This window comes from Sorex fumeus, unplaced genomic scaffold (genome assembly GCF_029834395.1).
Source record: "Sorex fumeus unplaced genomic scaffold, SorFum_2.1 ptg000007l, whole genome shotgun sequence".
In the NCBI taxonomy this organism is placed as follows: Eukaryota; Metazoa; Chordata; class Mammalia; order Eulipotyphla; family Soricidae; genus Sorex; species Sorex fumeus.
The window spans coordinates 59,977,198-59,991,270 of record NW_026606064.1 but is presented as its reverse complement, the minus strand read 5'-3'; the positions used below and the strand labels follow the sequence as shown (position 1 = coordinate 59,991,270).

The following is a 14,073-nucleotide window of genomic DNA, read 5'->3' as shown; positions in this document are numbered from 1 at the left end:
GGGGGGTCTTTGAGATAATTGTGGATTTTCTTGCAGTGGTTAAAAAATTTCTGTGAAAATGGAGTACTATGTAGCTGTTAGAAAAGAGGAAGTCATGAAATTTACATACAAGTGGTACTACATGGAAAGTATCATGTTAAGTGAAATGACTCAGAAAGAAAGGGATAGACATAGAAAGATTGCATTCATCTGGGGAACATAAAGTAACAAAATAGGAAACTAATACCCAAGAATGGCCGAGATTAGTACCAGGAATTTTACTCCATGACCTGGAGGCCAACCACACATGCTAGGGGAAAAGGGAGCTCAGATAAAGAGAACACCAAATAAAGGTGTTGGGAGGATCCTCCCAGGATGGGAGAAGCATGCTGAAAGTAGACTATAGACCAAACACAATTGCCACTCAATGTCTCTTTTGCAAACCACAACACCCAAAAGGAGAGAGAGAACAGAGGGGAATGCCCTGCCACAGAGACAGGGTGGGATGGGGGAGAATGGGGGGTGGGAGGGATACTTGGATCCATGGTGGTGGGAAATGGGCACTGGTGGAGGGATGGGTATTTGATCATTGCATAATTGAAACCCACGCACAAAAATGTGTAAGTCTGCAACTGTACCTCATGATGTTTCACTATTAAAAAAATTTAAAAAAAATCTGTGAAGAGATCCAGTAAACCAATTGTTCAGTGTGGTTAATTATTCAAAATAATATTATTTAATAATTACTATTACAGTTTTAGTAATGGTAATATCTTACATGATTATAGTATAAACAACCAAGAAATTTACATTAATACAATTCATTGATCTTGTTCGTGATTTCATCTGTTTTACCTCTATCTGCAGCTTTGTTCGTGATTTTGTCCATTTAATATGTATCTGCATGTATATAATACTCAATTCAGTGCACTTCTTTTGCATGGGCAAATTAATGTGACTGCAGTAATAGTCAAGGTATAGAAAATTCCTTGTACTGTGTTTATATCCATAGCTAGTTACCTCTTCCCCAAACCTCAGTTCAAGGATTTAAATAATTAGTATCTGGCATGTAGCCTTTCAGACTGATGTTTGTCACTAGCATAACAGGGAATATATGTAAACAAAGTGTTTGTGGAGTGGTGTCTTATGAGATGTAACATCCATTTGTTTCACCATTCACCTTTGAAGGACATTTGGCCTTGTACAGTTTGGTGACTACTATAACAGCCTTCTCACACAGGTTTCTGCTTAAATGTCTGAGAACAATTGCTGGAATTACACATAATTGGCTAGTTGTTTAACTTTTTAATGACAATTACAAGCAGAAAAATAATCTCTTACTGTCATCATTCATTGAACTTTGTTGTAAATCATTGCTGTTGCCAGAATCTTAGATCATTGCACAGATAGAATTTTTATCTCTTTGTTGGTAGGTGAGGGCTGTGCAGTGCTGAAGGACTAGTCTTGGCTCTGTCCCGGGATCATTCACTGGGAGACCATACGCAGGGCCAGGGATCTAACCAGGGGTGACCATATGTAAAGCAAGTGTCTTACTTCTAGTACTATATCTCCAGCCCTATTACCTGAATTTGTAAGTGAAAGGATTTTAAAACCAGATGTTAATTTAGTGTTTTAATATTAGTGTCTAATTAGAGTAATAGCAGATTTACTGTGCCTTTTCACTTAAACAAAGAATAAGCTCTATTGGATAACCTGCGTTCCTTCACATATTGTTTGTAAAATCGGTGGAACAAGTATATTCTTCAATATTGTTTGTTCAATATACTTAAGGTAATTTATAACCTATGAAGTCCTTGGTCTTAAATATTTTGAGAGGAATGACTCCTTGTTGTTGTTGTTGTTGCTTTTTGGGTCACACCAGCAATACACAGGGGTCACTCCTGGCTCTGCACTCGGGGGAATTACCCTTGGCGGTGCTCAGGGGACCAATGGGATGCTGGGAATCGAACCAGGGTCTGGTGCATGCAAGGCAAATGCCCTACTCGCTGTGCTATCACTTCAGCCCCTGCTTTGTTTTTAAGACCTAAAAATAACTGTTCAAAAAGCAGTGACACACGTTTTAGAATTTGATATAGTAAAATTTATAATTTAAAAAAGAATAAAAGAGTCTTCTAAAATTACTAGATGGCATTTAGTTTGCCTTTGAAAATTAGGACACTCTGAAGAGGTTGTTGTAAATAGTGTGACTGTGGCAGACTCATAAGTTTCATATCTGGCTTTCTATGAGAATCACTTGGGAAATTAAAATTCATTTTTTAAGAGATTCTTTAAGAGATGGTTGATACTAGGAGTTTGAACTATTGAAAAGTTTCTTTTGATGCGTAACTTAGGAAAGCTAAACTCAAGGAGTAGAATGGCTTTTTTTTTTCCTCTGGTTGCCCTCCCAAGAAATTCTTAGGGCTCCAGGGACCACTCCAGGCAATATTCAACCAACCAGAACAGAAGGCTCATTCTGACCCTGTGGTAATACTCTTTGGGCCGAATGGTGCTGGAGACCTCGGGCTATATTTGATGTGCTCTGGCACCCAAGTGGTAGACCAGTGGGTAGTGGGAATTGAAGTCAAGGCCCTGGACATGTAAGACTTGTGCTCCAGCCTTTTGAAATATCTCCCTAGTTAATAAATTATATATTTGTGAAATGAACACTGTGTAACTAATTATGTAAAATTAAATGAAGGAAAAGTTTGAAGAATGTAATCCATTAAACATTTGCTCTATATCAGTCATATGGCACAGGACAGTTAACAAAATTAACACTTGGTGTAATAATGTGACTATAGATTTAAGATACTAAGCAGATATATTTAGTCATTATACACTGTCAGTAGCTTACTAAGGGCTGAGCCTGTGAGGTACGGCTCCTAGCCCCACCAGGCCCATTTTCTAGGTGGGAATGTGAGTTGATTTTCAGCCCTAGGCCAGCCCTCCAGCTCTCAGCACAGGTACTATTCTAAGAGTTGCTTTTCCGAAACTCCTGGCCTTCCTCAGGGCTCCAGCACCTCAGATCAGCTCTGTGGCACTGAGCAGGAGGGTGGGTCTGCCAGACACCTCATCTGGTGTGGTTGTGGTTGGAGCCACACCCAGCGGTGGGTGCTCAGAGCTTCCTCCTAGCTCTGTTCTTAGGCCTAGTGGGCCTCAGGGGACCATATGTGGTGTGGTGGATTGAACCGGGTGTGCCGTGTGCAAGGTCAGCGCCCTTCCCACTGTGCCATCTCTCACTTGGTTCCTGACTCAGCTGTGGGACAAGACAGCTGCCCCTCATCCCTGCAGAATGGTCACTCAGCACAGCCAGGAGAGAGGAGAGGTGGTGCGGGGATAGTATAACTCGCAGGTCACCACTGCCGTGTGTGTGTGTGTGTGTGTGTGTGTGTGTGTGTGTGTGTGTGTGTGTGTACGCTTTGAGCGGAAAAGCCTCTGGACTCAATTGAGGGGCACTGCCTGGTGGTTTATGGTCTGGAAAGTTAGATCAGGTACTTGCTTTGCAAGCAGCTTATTGCAGTTCAATCTCCAGCACTACATAAGGTCCCCAGAAAATGGAACCAGACCCCTGTATACCACCTGGTATGTATGGCCCAGCCCCTGCCATTCCATCCACCCACCTCTGTTCCCAAATTGGTGATTTAGAATTTGATTCCAGGTTGTTTTTGTCCCACCAGGATTAACCTGAGCACTACTGAGTGTCCACCCCCCCCCCCCAGATAATAAAACTAATAAGTTTATAGGCATAGCTGGCTGTGTGAATTGTGTTTTCTCTTCTGTCCTTGTAGCCATAATGCACAGAACTTTATTTCCATGGCAAATTGTTTACTACAAATCCCATATTTGTATTCCCCCCTTTTTTTGAGTTTTGAGATTTCCTAAAATGCTGAGCAGCTTTCTGTGCCATTCAAGTTGTTTTGGGTTTTTTTTTTAATTTTTCGATTAGTGTTCCTGGAATACTTGTAGTAGCTTGAGTGGTTTGATATCACTCATTTCCCATTAAGATCCCCCCCCCCCCCACACACACACACTTTGATATGCATGCAGTTTAACAAAAGTAAAAGTTTTTCAAGAAAAATTTGTCATGGTAAAAAATTACTACAGATAGAATGTCAAATGAAAAAGAGGATCCAAATAGTGGAAGGCAGTGGCCATCATTTAGAATAGGTAAGGAGCTTGCCTTGCATCCAACTGACTGGATATGGTCACTGACATCCTTCAAGCACCCAAAGGGACTGATTCCTGAGTAAAAGCCAGGCGTAAACCCTGAGCACTGCTGGGTGTGACCCCCAAATGAAAAATAAATAAAACGTAGGTTTTTTGGACCCTTCTTGTGTACTGTGAAGGAGTATATCTGTGAGATTAAATCAGCCTTGAAATCCACATTTTTAATAATAAAAGTTTGGGATCCAAGCTCTCAATTTGGATTGTTAGGATGAGTTTGAAAAGCAGTTTGGTGTGGTTTTGTGCAATGTGTGTTTGAAATGCTTCATTTGCTTTCTGGGATCTTACTTGATTCAGTTATTACATGTTATAACATATAGCCATATTTTCCCCTTGAGTAAGAGTAACAGTGATTTTATTTTTCTAAAAGTTAGTTGTGTTCATTAGTCTATTTTGTTGTGTGTAGTGGTGGTGGGGCAAGGGCATGGGGTAGGAGTGGTGGGCCTTTTCTGCACTCAGAATCACTCGTTTGACTCTGGGGATTATATGGCACGCATGAATAGAACTTGGTTCAGCTTATGTGAGCACCTTACCTGCTGTACTATCTCTCCAGTCCCAAGTATTTGGATAGCTGTGTTTGAATGAATAGTTTTTTATTCCACTTCCTACCACAAATATCCAAATTACTTTTTTCTAATGAGAGAACACCTTTATAAATGAGAGGACATCTTAATAATTACTACCTTTTGCTGAGTCAGGTATGTTTTGCTGTCTTTTTTTTTTTCTGTTTTTGGCTCATTTCCCAGAAACTCTCCTAGGACTCTTTCTTGGACTACAGGATATATCTTTCTTGCCCTTAAAAGTCTAGCTTCTGAAGTTTTAGAGGATGATTCTGTCTTTTAAATTGTCGGGGGAAAAGGTCAGACTCGACATTACATTGAGACCTGTTTTTGATTAGCTTTCTGGTTCAAGGGTCTGCAAGCTTTTTCTTATAGTGTGGGATAGTGTTTTAGTCTTGTATGCTGCTCAGTAATTGCTACAGTTAAAAGATGAGTAGTAGTCAGGCTATAAATAATATTTGTCATAGGCTGTGTATGATAAAATTTTATTTTAAAAAACATGAACAAAATAGATTGAGGCTTGCTGACCTTGAATTTCTAATCTACTATAGCATTCTATCCATTTCATATCTTCTGCTGGTTAAACACAGGAGGTAGCATTTTCTATGTTTTTTAGGTTCTTCAGTTAAAAGCATAACATAAAATGAAAAGGACGACTTGTACTTCTGAGGAGTGATTTTTTTTTTTAATGTAGGAGTAGTGCTATTTATTCAGCCACTGATTAGCTGATTGAATTGGGCATAAACTCCACCTTACTTTTTTTTTTTTTTATAATTTTATTTATTGCCTCACCGTGAGAGCAGTTACAAAGCTTTCGGGTTTAAGTCTCGGTTATACAATGAAACAACCATACCTTCACCAGTGCCCATTCTCTACCCCCCAAAACCCCAGTATACCCCTATCCCACACCCTCCCCCTTCCTGTGGGGCAGATGATTTCCACATTACTCTCTCTCTACTTTGATCACATTCAATATTTTGACACCAGACCCACCATTATTATTTGGGATTTTGCCCCGACACTCAGATCTGCTGAAAAGGCAACGATAGTAGACCATTTGTTTTCTATTGCTGGTTGTGAATAACATATGATGTCACGTGGCTGCACGATTTTGAAATTTCGAAATTTTAACACTTAAATCTGGAAGGATTTCTGCCCAAACCTGCTGGGTTTCGAGATTTGTTCCTAAGTCTCTGGGATCATGGCCGTTATGCAGCTTGATCAGGAGCCAGAAGGGGCCGTTCATGGGCCGTGACTTGGGATCTGTTTGGGATGAAGAGGAAAGGGCCGGTTCCAGCCCCATACAGTGAGGCCCAGCGTGTCACATCACTGAGGGCCCAAACCTGACTGCCCAATGGCCTCTGGAGGATGGCGGCCACGGAGCCGCCTAGGGGAAGCAGTTGGAGGGACAGCACCCTTTACCCCCTGGGATGGCTTGATGACAGTAACCTACTGTGTGGTCTGGATGCATTTCTGCCAGAAGCCTCTGGGTTTCGAAATTTGTTTCTAAGTCTCTGGGATTATGGTCATTAAGCAGCTTGATCAGGTGCCAGAGAGGCCATTCGTGGGCGGCGACTCAGGGTCTCGGGGTCTCGTTGGGACAGGGAAGAAAGGCCTGCTCCACCCCCATCCCGGGATGAGTAGTTTTAAATGTGTGCTATTTAACTCCCTTGTCTGAGATTACTGCTTGTGAACTTTTTTCTTAGGGCACACTGATCCTTTTAAAGGAGATACTGATCCTTATAAGCAGCATTTGCATCATTACTTTGTTGGGCTAAACCGATTCCTCACTGGTATATGTACATATTACTTTTGTGCACTTGAAGGGATAATAATCACTTTGAATTGAATTTGATGCTCTGTTAGTGTTATCCACAAATCATTCTTTCATTCTTAGACTGGCTCTCCTTCATGCTACTAGTTTTTATTTTTTGCTTTTGGGACCATACCTGGTAATGCTCAAGGGTTATTCCTAGCTCTGTACTCAGGAATCAGTCCTGGGGCTTGGAGGACCAAATGGGATGCCAGGCATCAACCCTAGGGCTGCTGTGTGTAAGGCAGGTGCCTGACCCACTGTACTATCTCTTCAGCCTATACTAATTTTAAAAAATTGTGTTTTTATCCAGAAACAAATTTATTGTGGGATATGACAAAGAAATTCATCACAGTTGTTAATACATTTAAAATTGTTTTTTAAAATTTATTTTTTTATTTAAATTTACCTTTTTGTCGTTGGGATGGGATGGAAGTCACCCAAATTTGTTCTGACACTGGGGAATCAAACTCATTCAAAGGCTTGTAAGGCAGGAGTGCTACCTCCAGGACCTCTCTCTGACTCTTTAAGATTAGACAAAAGATTGTAAAGAAAAACTGTGTTGTAGCACATTTTCTAGATAATCTGTGGAAAGCCCTGACCACTTTTATCACCTTGGGGAGGGGTATGTAATCAGTCATTCACCAGCACCGTTCTCTTGAGAACTTTCTTGTTTTACTTCAGTTGAAAAGGAATTGTGTGGAGAAATTGAGAAACCCAAATAAGATTCCCAGCCTTTGCCTCCAAATGCTTTGAAATACAACATAAACTTTAATGGCAGTTAAAAGTTTTATCATTAATAGTAACTGTATTGTTGTGATGTTCACGGACAAAGCTTCATGTGTTTATCATTTCTTTTAAACTACCTTTATTTTGTATTGGATTCTATATAAAAATGTCAGTTTTGGGGGCCAGAGGATAGCACAGTGGGTAGGGCGTTTGCCTGGCACGCAGCCAACTTGGGTTTGATCTTCGGCATCCCATATGGTCATCCATGCACCTCCAGAGTAATTCTGGAGCACAGAGCCCAGAGTAACCCCTGAGCATCGCAGGGTGTGATTCAATAAGCAAAGAAAAAAAAGTCAGTTTGTTTGTACTTACCTAAGTAAGTACGGCTATGGCTTTTTTTTTTTTTTTTTTTTTTTTTTTGCTGTGGTCTAGATAAAATGCCATACTGTCTTCTAGAATATGGAATTTAGTCCCTGTTTAAAAAGCTCTTCCTGAGCTGCATAGATCTTAATAGTACAGTGGATAGGGCACTTTGAATGCACACAGCTTACCTGGGTTCTAGCCCTGGCACCCCATATGGTACGTCAAGTCCTCCTAAAAGTGATTCCTGAGTGCAGAGCCAGGGTAAACCCTGAACACTGCCAGGTGGGCCCAAAACAAACAAAAAAGACCAGCTCCTTCTGCCTCTGAAAATGACTTCCTATTAGAAAGGGGATTCCATTTTCTCTGGAGTCTTAAACAGACTCAAAGTCTTAAGTATGATGTAATATCATGCTTTGGTTATGTGATGCTCTCTGATAACATATCCACTATACCTAAAAGCTACCTGTTAATTTCTGTCAGATTAGTTGAAACACCATTTCTTCAGAGGCAAAAACACTGGAATGCTTATCAGTATTTTGATTTATCATTGATACTAATAACGGCCCTCCCGTTGATCGTCAATTTACTCGAGTGGGCCCAGTAACGTCTCCATTGGAGACTTTGTTGTTACTGTGTCTGGCATATCGAATACTCTCGGTAGCTTGCTGGGCTCTCCGAGAGGGGCGGAGGAATAGAATTCGGGTCGGCCATGTTGGCCGCTTGTAAGGCGAACGCCCTACCGCTGTGCTATTATTATATATATTTTTTGGCTTTTAGTATTTATTATTATTATGTTTTCTTTTTTTATTAGTGAATTACAGTTATAGGCTTACAAATTTTGTGCTTGGGTTTCAGTTATACAATGATCAAGTGCCCATCCCTCCACCAGTGCCGCTGTGCTATTATTGATACTAATATTAATACTATAGTGGATTGAATTCCTAGTTCCTAAGTTCCTAACTTCATAAAAGGATGAGGGGGGGGGAACAAAAACTTAACCCTAACATATTATGTTTGCTGAGTACTTATAATGTCTTAATAAGTCTTTAATATGACACTTCTGTTTTATATGTTTAAGTATATACCATCTTGCTTAAGAATGTATGCACTGGGTCAGAGAGATAATACAGGATTTAAGATGCACACTTTGCATGTAGCTGATCTTGGTTTGATCCCCATGCTATCTGGTCCCTGAGTATTATTGCATGGCACATCCTGGAGTCCCTGAGGCACTCCTGCAGTAGCCAGCTAATCCCCATGGACCTCACAGCTCTGTATTCTCTAACCCTTGGATCGAACCTCTTGCCAGGTTGCTGAGAATTGCCAGAGGGGGCCCTTATACTTTCAAGCACTAGGGAGACCCCTCCCCCACCCTAAAATAATAGAAAGAATTCTGCAAATAGGGATATAATCTTTCTAACTTAGGTATCTTGATATTATAGTAGTATAATACCACAGACTCACAGCATTAATACACACAGTGTCACTACGTAGTTAATACACGCAGCATCACTACATACGTAGTTGCCACTAAAGTTCCTGCATCCTGCCTCTGTCTCTAGAAATCCTTGCATCTTCCCTGCCCCCACTTTGCAAACTTTGTAAAGTTTTATAGGCAGACTTTTCAAGGTCTGTGACTAGGTTTCTTTATATAACACATAACAGAAATTGTTCCGTATTTTGTCTTCCCTTTGACACTTTGATACTCTCCTTTCATTCAAATTGTGACAAACTTGGAGCCAGATTGGTGGTACAACGGGTAGGGTACTTGCTTTCCATGTGGCTGGTCCAGATTCAGTCCTCAGCAACCCATGTGTTCCCCACCAGGAGTCACCCGGAGTACAGAGCCAGGAATAAGCCCTGAGCTCTGCCCTGGTGCAACCACTCCTGAGAAAAAAATCGGCTATGAACTGCAAAATTCAATTTTAAAACAAAGTAGTGTATGTTGTGTATGTCACCTAGATTCCTTATCCACTCGCCTGTTGTTGAACTCTTGCATTTACACATATTGAACTAATGTAAATAGTGTTAGAGTGAATATAGGAATGCAAAAATCTTTTTGAATTGATATTTTGTGCTCTTGGGTTCGTAAATGGAATTCTTTTTCTGATGTGAGTTTTTATTTTTATGTATCGTTTTTTGTGAATTGGTTGTTTAGGCCACACCTGATGGTTTTCAGGGCAGAGCCAGAGATCAGAGCTCAAGCCCTAGGAGTTAAAGTATCTCCCTGGCCACAAATCTTGGTTTATAATGAATTGCTCTGGTGGGATTTGGATATATATATTTTTTTTCCATGGATATCGCAGCTGTGCTAACCATACATAAAAATTGTATTCTGGTTTCTTTATTGGCATTTGCCAGTAAATGGTGTTTTTTTTGTTTTGTTTTGTTTTTTTTGATTTTTGGGTCACACCCAACCCATCCATGCTCACAGGTTACTCCTGGCTCTGCACTCAGGAATCACTCCTGGCAGTGCTTGGGGTACCATATGGGATGCTGGGAATTGAACCCGGGTCGGCCACGTGCAAGGCAAACGCCCTACCCGCTGTGCTATTGCTCCAGCTCCTTGCCAGTAATCTTGAATTAAAAATTCTGGCTCTTTTTTTTTTTTTTAATGGCTTTCATTTGAAAAGTGGGAATGTTGCCATTGGTCTACCTACAGTTTTCAAACTTGTATTAGTACTTTTTCTCTAAATGGATTTTCTGGGGTCTTAAGATGATCAGGACATATTATTCTCAAAGAGAACAGAACCCATTTTTTAGTCATGGCTAAAAACAACTAGTCACAACTTAGTCACAGCAACTCCATCTATTTTGTTGTGAAGTCTCCGTTTATCATTAAACGGTGTAAAACAAAATCAGCAAGGGAAAAGACGTGGGGCAAAATCAGAAGGGAACAAGTTTCAAGTTTCTCAGATTACTCTCCTCGTTGACTGCACACATTTTCTCCAGCAGTGAATTCTGACGACTCTTAGGAAGTTTTGTGTATTTATTTTTGTGTCTAAGATTTTATTTCATTTGCATTTGGCTGGTTAGCATGCACTTCGCCTCAAACTTATGGCCAGTTAAAAAGCAGGGTATACCATCTAAACTGTTTTGTATGCACAAACAGCTTAGTCACAACAACTCCATCTATTTTGTTGTGAAGTCTCCTGAAATCTAGTTTTCTACATACCAATCAGTGTCTCACTTTGCAAATAGTAACAGTCTCAAGTCTGCTGTGTTAACTTTTCTGCACACTGAGTTTATTCATGATTATTTTTCTTGGTCTTTTTCAATCTTTAAATGTAAAGAATTTATTGCTTTTGATTTTAAGAAATTAACATGGAAAATAAAAAGCATAAAAGCATCAGACATCTCAAGAAGCATTATTGGGAGTTTAATTTGCTCTTTTGTAATGAATTCCTTGTCTTTATCTCATCATTATCTTTTGGGGAGTTTTTGACTTTGCCTCTAGTTTCCCTTGGGCTGGATTGTTGTGTTTGCTCTCAGCTATTTACTGTGTTCTGAGATCTTTTGTTGGGAATAGGAATTAATGCCATACTTGGGAACTGCTCTGTTCTGTGATCAAGAATTGCCAACATCAAAATGCTTAGTGAACCAAGCCAAGCATACAGGGGATCAGATTCAGGTCAGCTGCATGTAGGCCAAGCACCTACCCATGTAGTATCTCTCTCTGGCTCCCTAGTTCTCTAATATATGCAAAGCAAAACTGAGATTCCATATTTGTCAGCCCCGGAAGATGAGACTTTCTATATTGGTATTTGCTTGTAATCTTATTAATTGTAGTTCTCTATTGAGCTCTGCTGACTTATTTTCTATTTGGCTGTCTAAAATCTTGTTTTTGCCCTGTCCCAGATCACTTTAATCTCCTTTTACAAAGTCTTAACCATTTCTGTGGTTCTGACAGCCAATTCCTGTGCCATTTAAATTGTCCTTCCTTCTTACAGTTTTTGCTATTTTAGTATAGCCTCCCACTTTCGTGTTTTGTTTTTGACTTCCCAAATGGTACTCAAATGGAAGAGCACTTCCTGCAATTCTTGGCCAGTGTGCCAGCAGTGTGGCCTATCCTTGCAGAGCCTGGGACCAGTGGGCCACATATATGCTCAGAAGGCCTTCTGGTGTGGGGGTGTTTTTTTTTTTTTTTTGAACCTAGGTTGTGCCTTCATTTTTTGTCCTATCTCTTCTGCTCTCGGTGTCATTTCCTAAAAAAGAAATATAGTGTATTTTTGCTGAAAACATGTTAGAAATTTTACCTGATGACTAAAAGTAATATTTCTTTTATAAAGCTCATGAGTTATTTTTAAGCAATTCTTAGGTAAATACTAGGAAACTCGATGTCATTATCTTGAAACTTTTTTTGAGACTTCTTAAAATTTTGTGGCCAGAGAGAGGGTACAGGAGGTAAGGTACTTGTCATCATGTGACTGCTTTGGCCTGAACCTTTGTTCAAATTATTGATAACCCATATGGTCTCCTGTGCACTGCCTGGTGTGGTCCAAAAACAGTATTACAATACTATTTTAGTTGCAAATAAAATCAGGGCAATAGAATATAGTTTAAAATGTGTAATTGTGACTCCTGTTTCATATCTACTGTGTTTTTGTGTGAATGTGCCATTCTCTGTATTGTTTCTGCCTTTTCCGAATGACTTACTTTTGGGGAAAAAGTGTTGCTGGAAATTATATTGATGACATATTGCTCATTTAATTATTAACATTGTTCCATTTGGCATATCGAGTATATCACGGGTGGCTTGCCAGGCTCTGCCGTGTGGGCGAGATACTCTCAGTAGCTTGCCCGGCTCTCCGAGAGGGGCGGAGGAATCGAACTCGATTCGGCCATGTTGACTGTGTGCAAGGCAAACGCCCTACCGCTGTGCTATCACTCCAGCCAAACACAGTAACATCAAAATCTCCAGTGGAGATGTTACTGGGCCCGCTCGAGCAAATCGATGAACAACGGGAGGATCTTTACCTTTACCTTTCCATTTAGTTGGATATGAAGCCATATAGGATATGCTCTTTTAACCACATCTTCAATTTAAAAAAAGTGTATTTCTTATAGTTATTCAAATATAACTAGGGGAATGAGTAAGCTACATTATGTAAGAAACATGTAAGTTGTGTTAACTTATGATAAAAACACGTTTAAACATGAAATGCAACTTAAAATGAATTCACCTTTCTCTGTTTTTTTTTTAAGGGACCAGTTACTCTCCACAAGAAAATTCACACAACCACAGTGCTCTTCATAGTTCAAATTCACATTCTTCTAATCCAAGCAATAATCCAAGCAAAACTTCAGATGCAGTAAGTATTAAAACAGGCAGTGCTATTTTGTTTTAATTTATTGCAAAACATCAAATATTGTTAAACTTTTAAAAAAATTAAGTTATTGTAATGTATTTGAACTAATGAGCTGAGGATGGCTAATGAACTTAGACTAGTCAGAGTATACCTTCTTGATATTAATTTCCTAGGCATTTTTGTACAGTTTGCATTTTCTCTATAATGTATAATATATACATATATATAGAGAGAGGAACTACAGGGTTTAGACACAGTTCTAAATAGACACCTATACAAAGAAGTCAATACTAATAATGTATGAAATTTTTAATGTCAAAGTTTACGTGAAAATTTTATACACACATTCAGCAGAATTTACGGTATCAGTTTGTTGAATATACACCAGGTTGTAGCTTTATAGAACTAAGAAAGCATTTTTGTTTTGACAACTTTTGAACTATGATGGAGACCATGATAAGTAAACAGTGCATGTTAAAGGTGTTCTGGGAGCACTCAGAATTCCTAACATGAATGAAAACTGTATAAAGGTTTTACAAGTAATGCTACCTAGCAGATTGGGTACCACAGAGCCAATCAAAGAGATTTGTGTAGTATGCAAAGGAACTGCACCTACACTGTCCTAAAAGTGGAAAATGACATAACATGGTTGAAACAAGGACATTTTGGTAGCATGAAAGAAGAATAGTGGGAGCTAAAGTTGTAGAGATAGTGGGGGGCAGACCATAAAGTTACTTCTCATGACAAATAATGGGAGTTTTGTATTAAAAAGTTGTTGAATGCTACCACAGATATAACATGTCCCTAGACGGTGTCAGTTGCCTCACATTGTGCACATACTTCTTCTACATGTTCCGCATCATACCGTCAATGCTTCACACTGATTGTGGCTCCAGTGAAACAAATTGCAGCGCAAATGTCAGTATATTATTATGTCTCACACAATTCCGAGAACCTATCAATGCTAAAATAGCACATAACTATCATCAAATGAAGTCAGATTGTATTGTTTTGAAAATTATACTATAGCAATGTGAAAAATATAGGAAAATATCAGAAGATTAAAGATAGAGTTAAATCCAAATATTTGGATAAA

The 14,073-nt window shown here is 39.5% G+C and overlaps 1 protein-coding gene across 6 annotated transcripts in view; it reads left to right on the top strand.

Moving 5' to 3' along the window:
* The window catches only part of WAC (WW domain containing adaptor with coiled-coil), a 73,487-nt gene that overhangs the window by 28,942 nt on the left and 30,472 nt on the right, over positions 1-14,073 (top strand). For all 6 annotated transcript variants that reach the window (XM_056131300.1, XM_056131275.1, XM_056131293.1 and 3 more), the window contains exon 4: positions 12,874-12,980. In XM_056131300.1, coding sequence (XP_055987275.1) covers positions 12,874-12,980 — 107 coding nt within the window. The remainder of the gene's footprint in view (positions 1-12,873; positions 12,981-14,073) is intronic.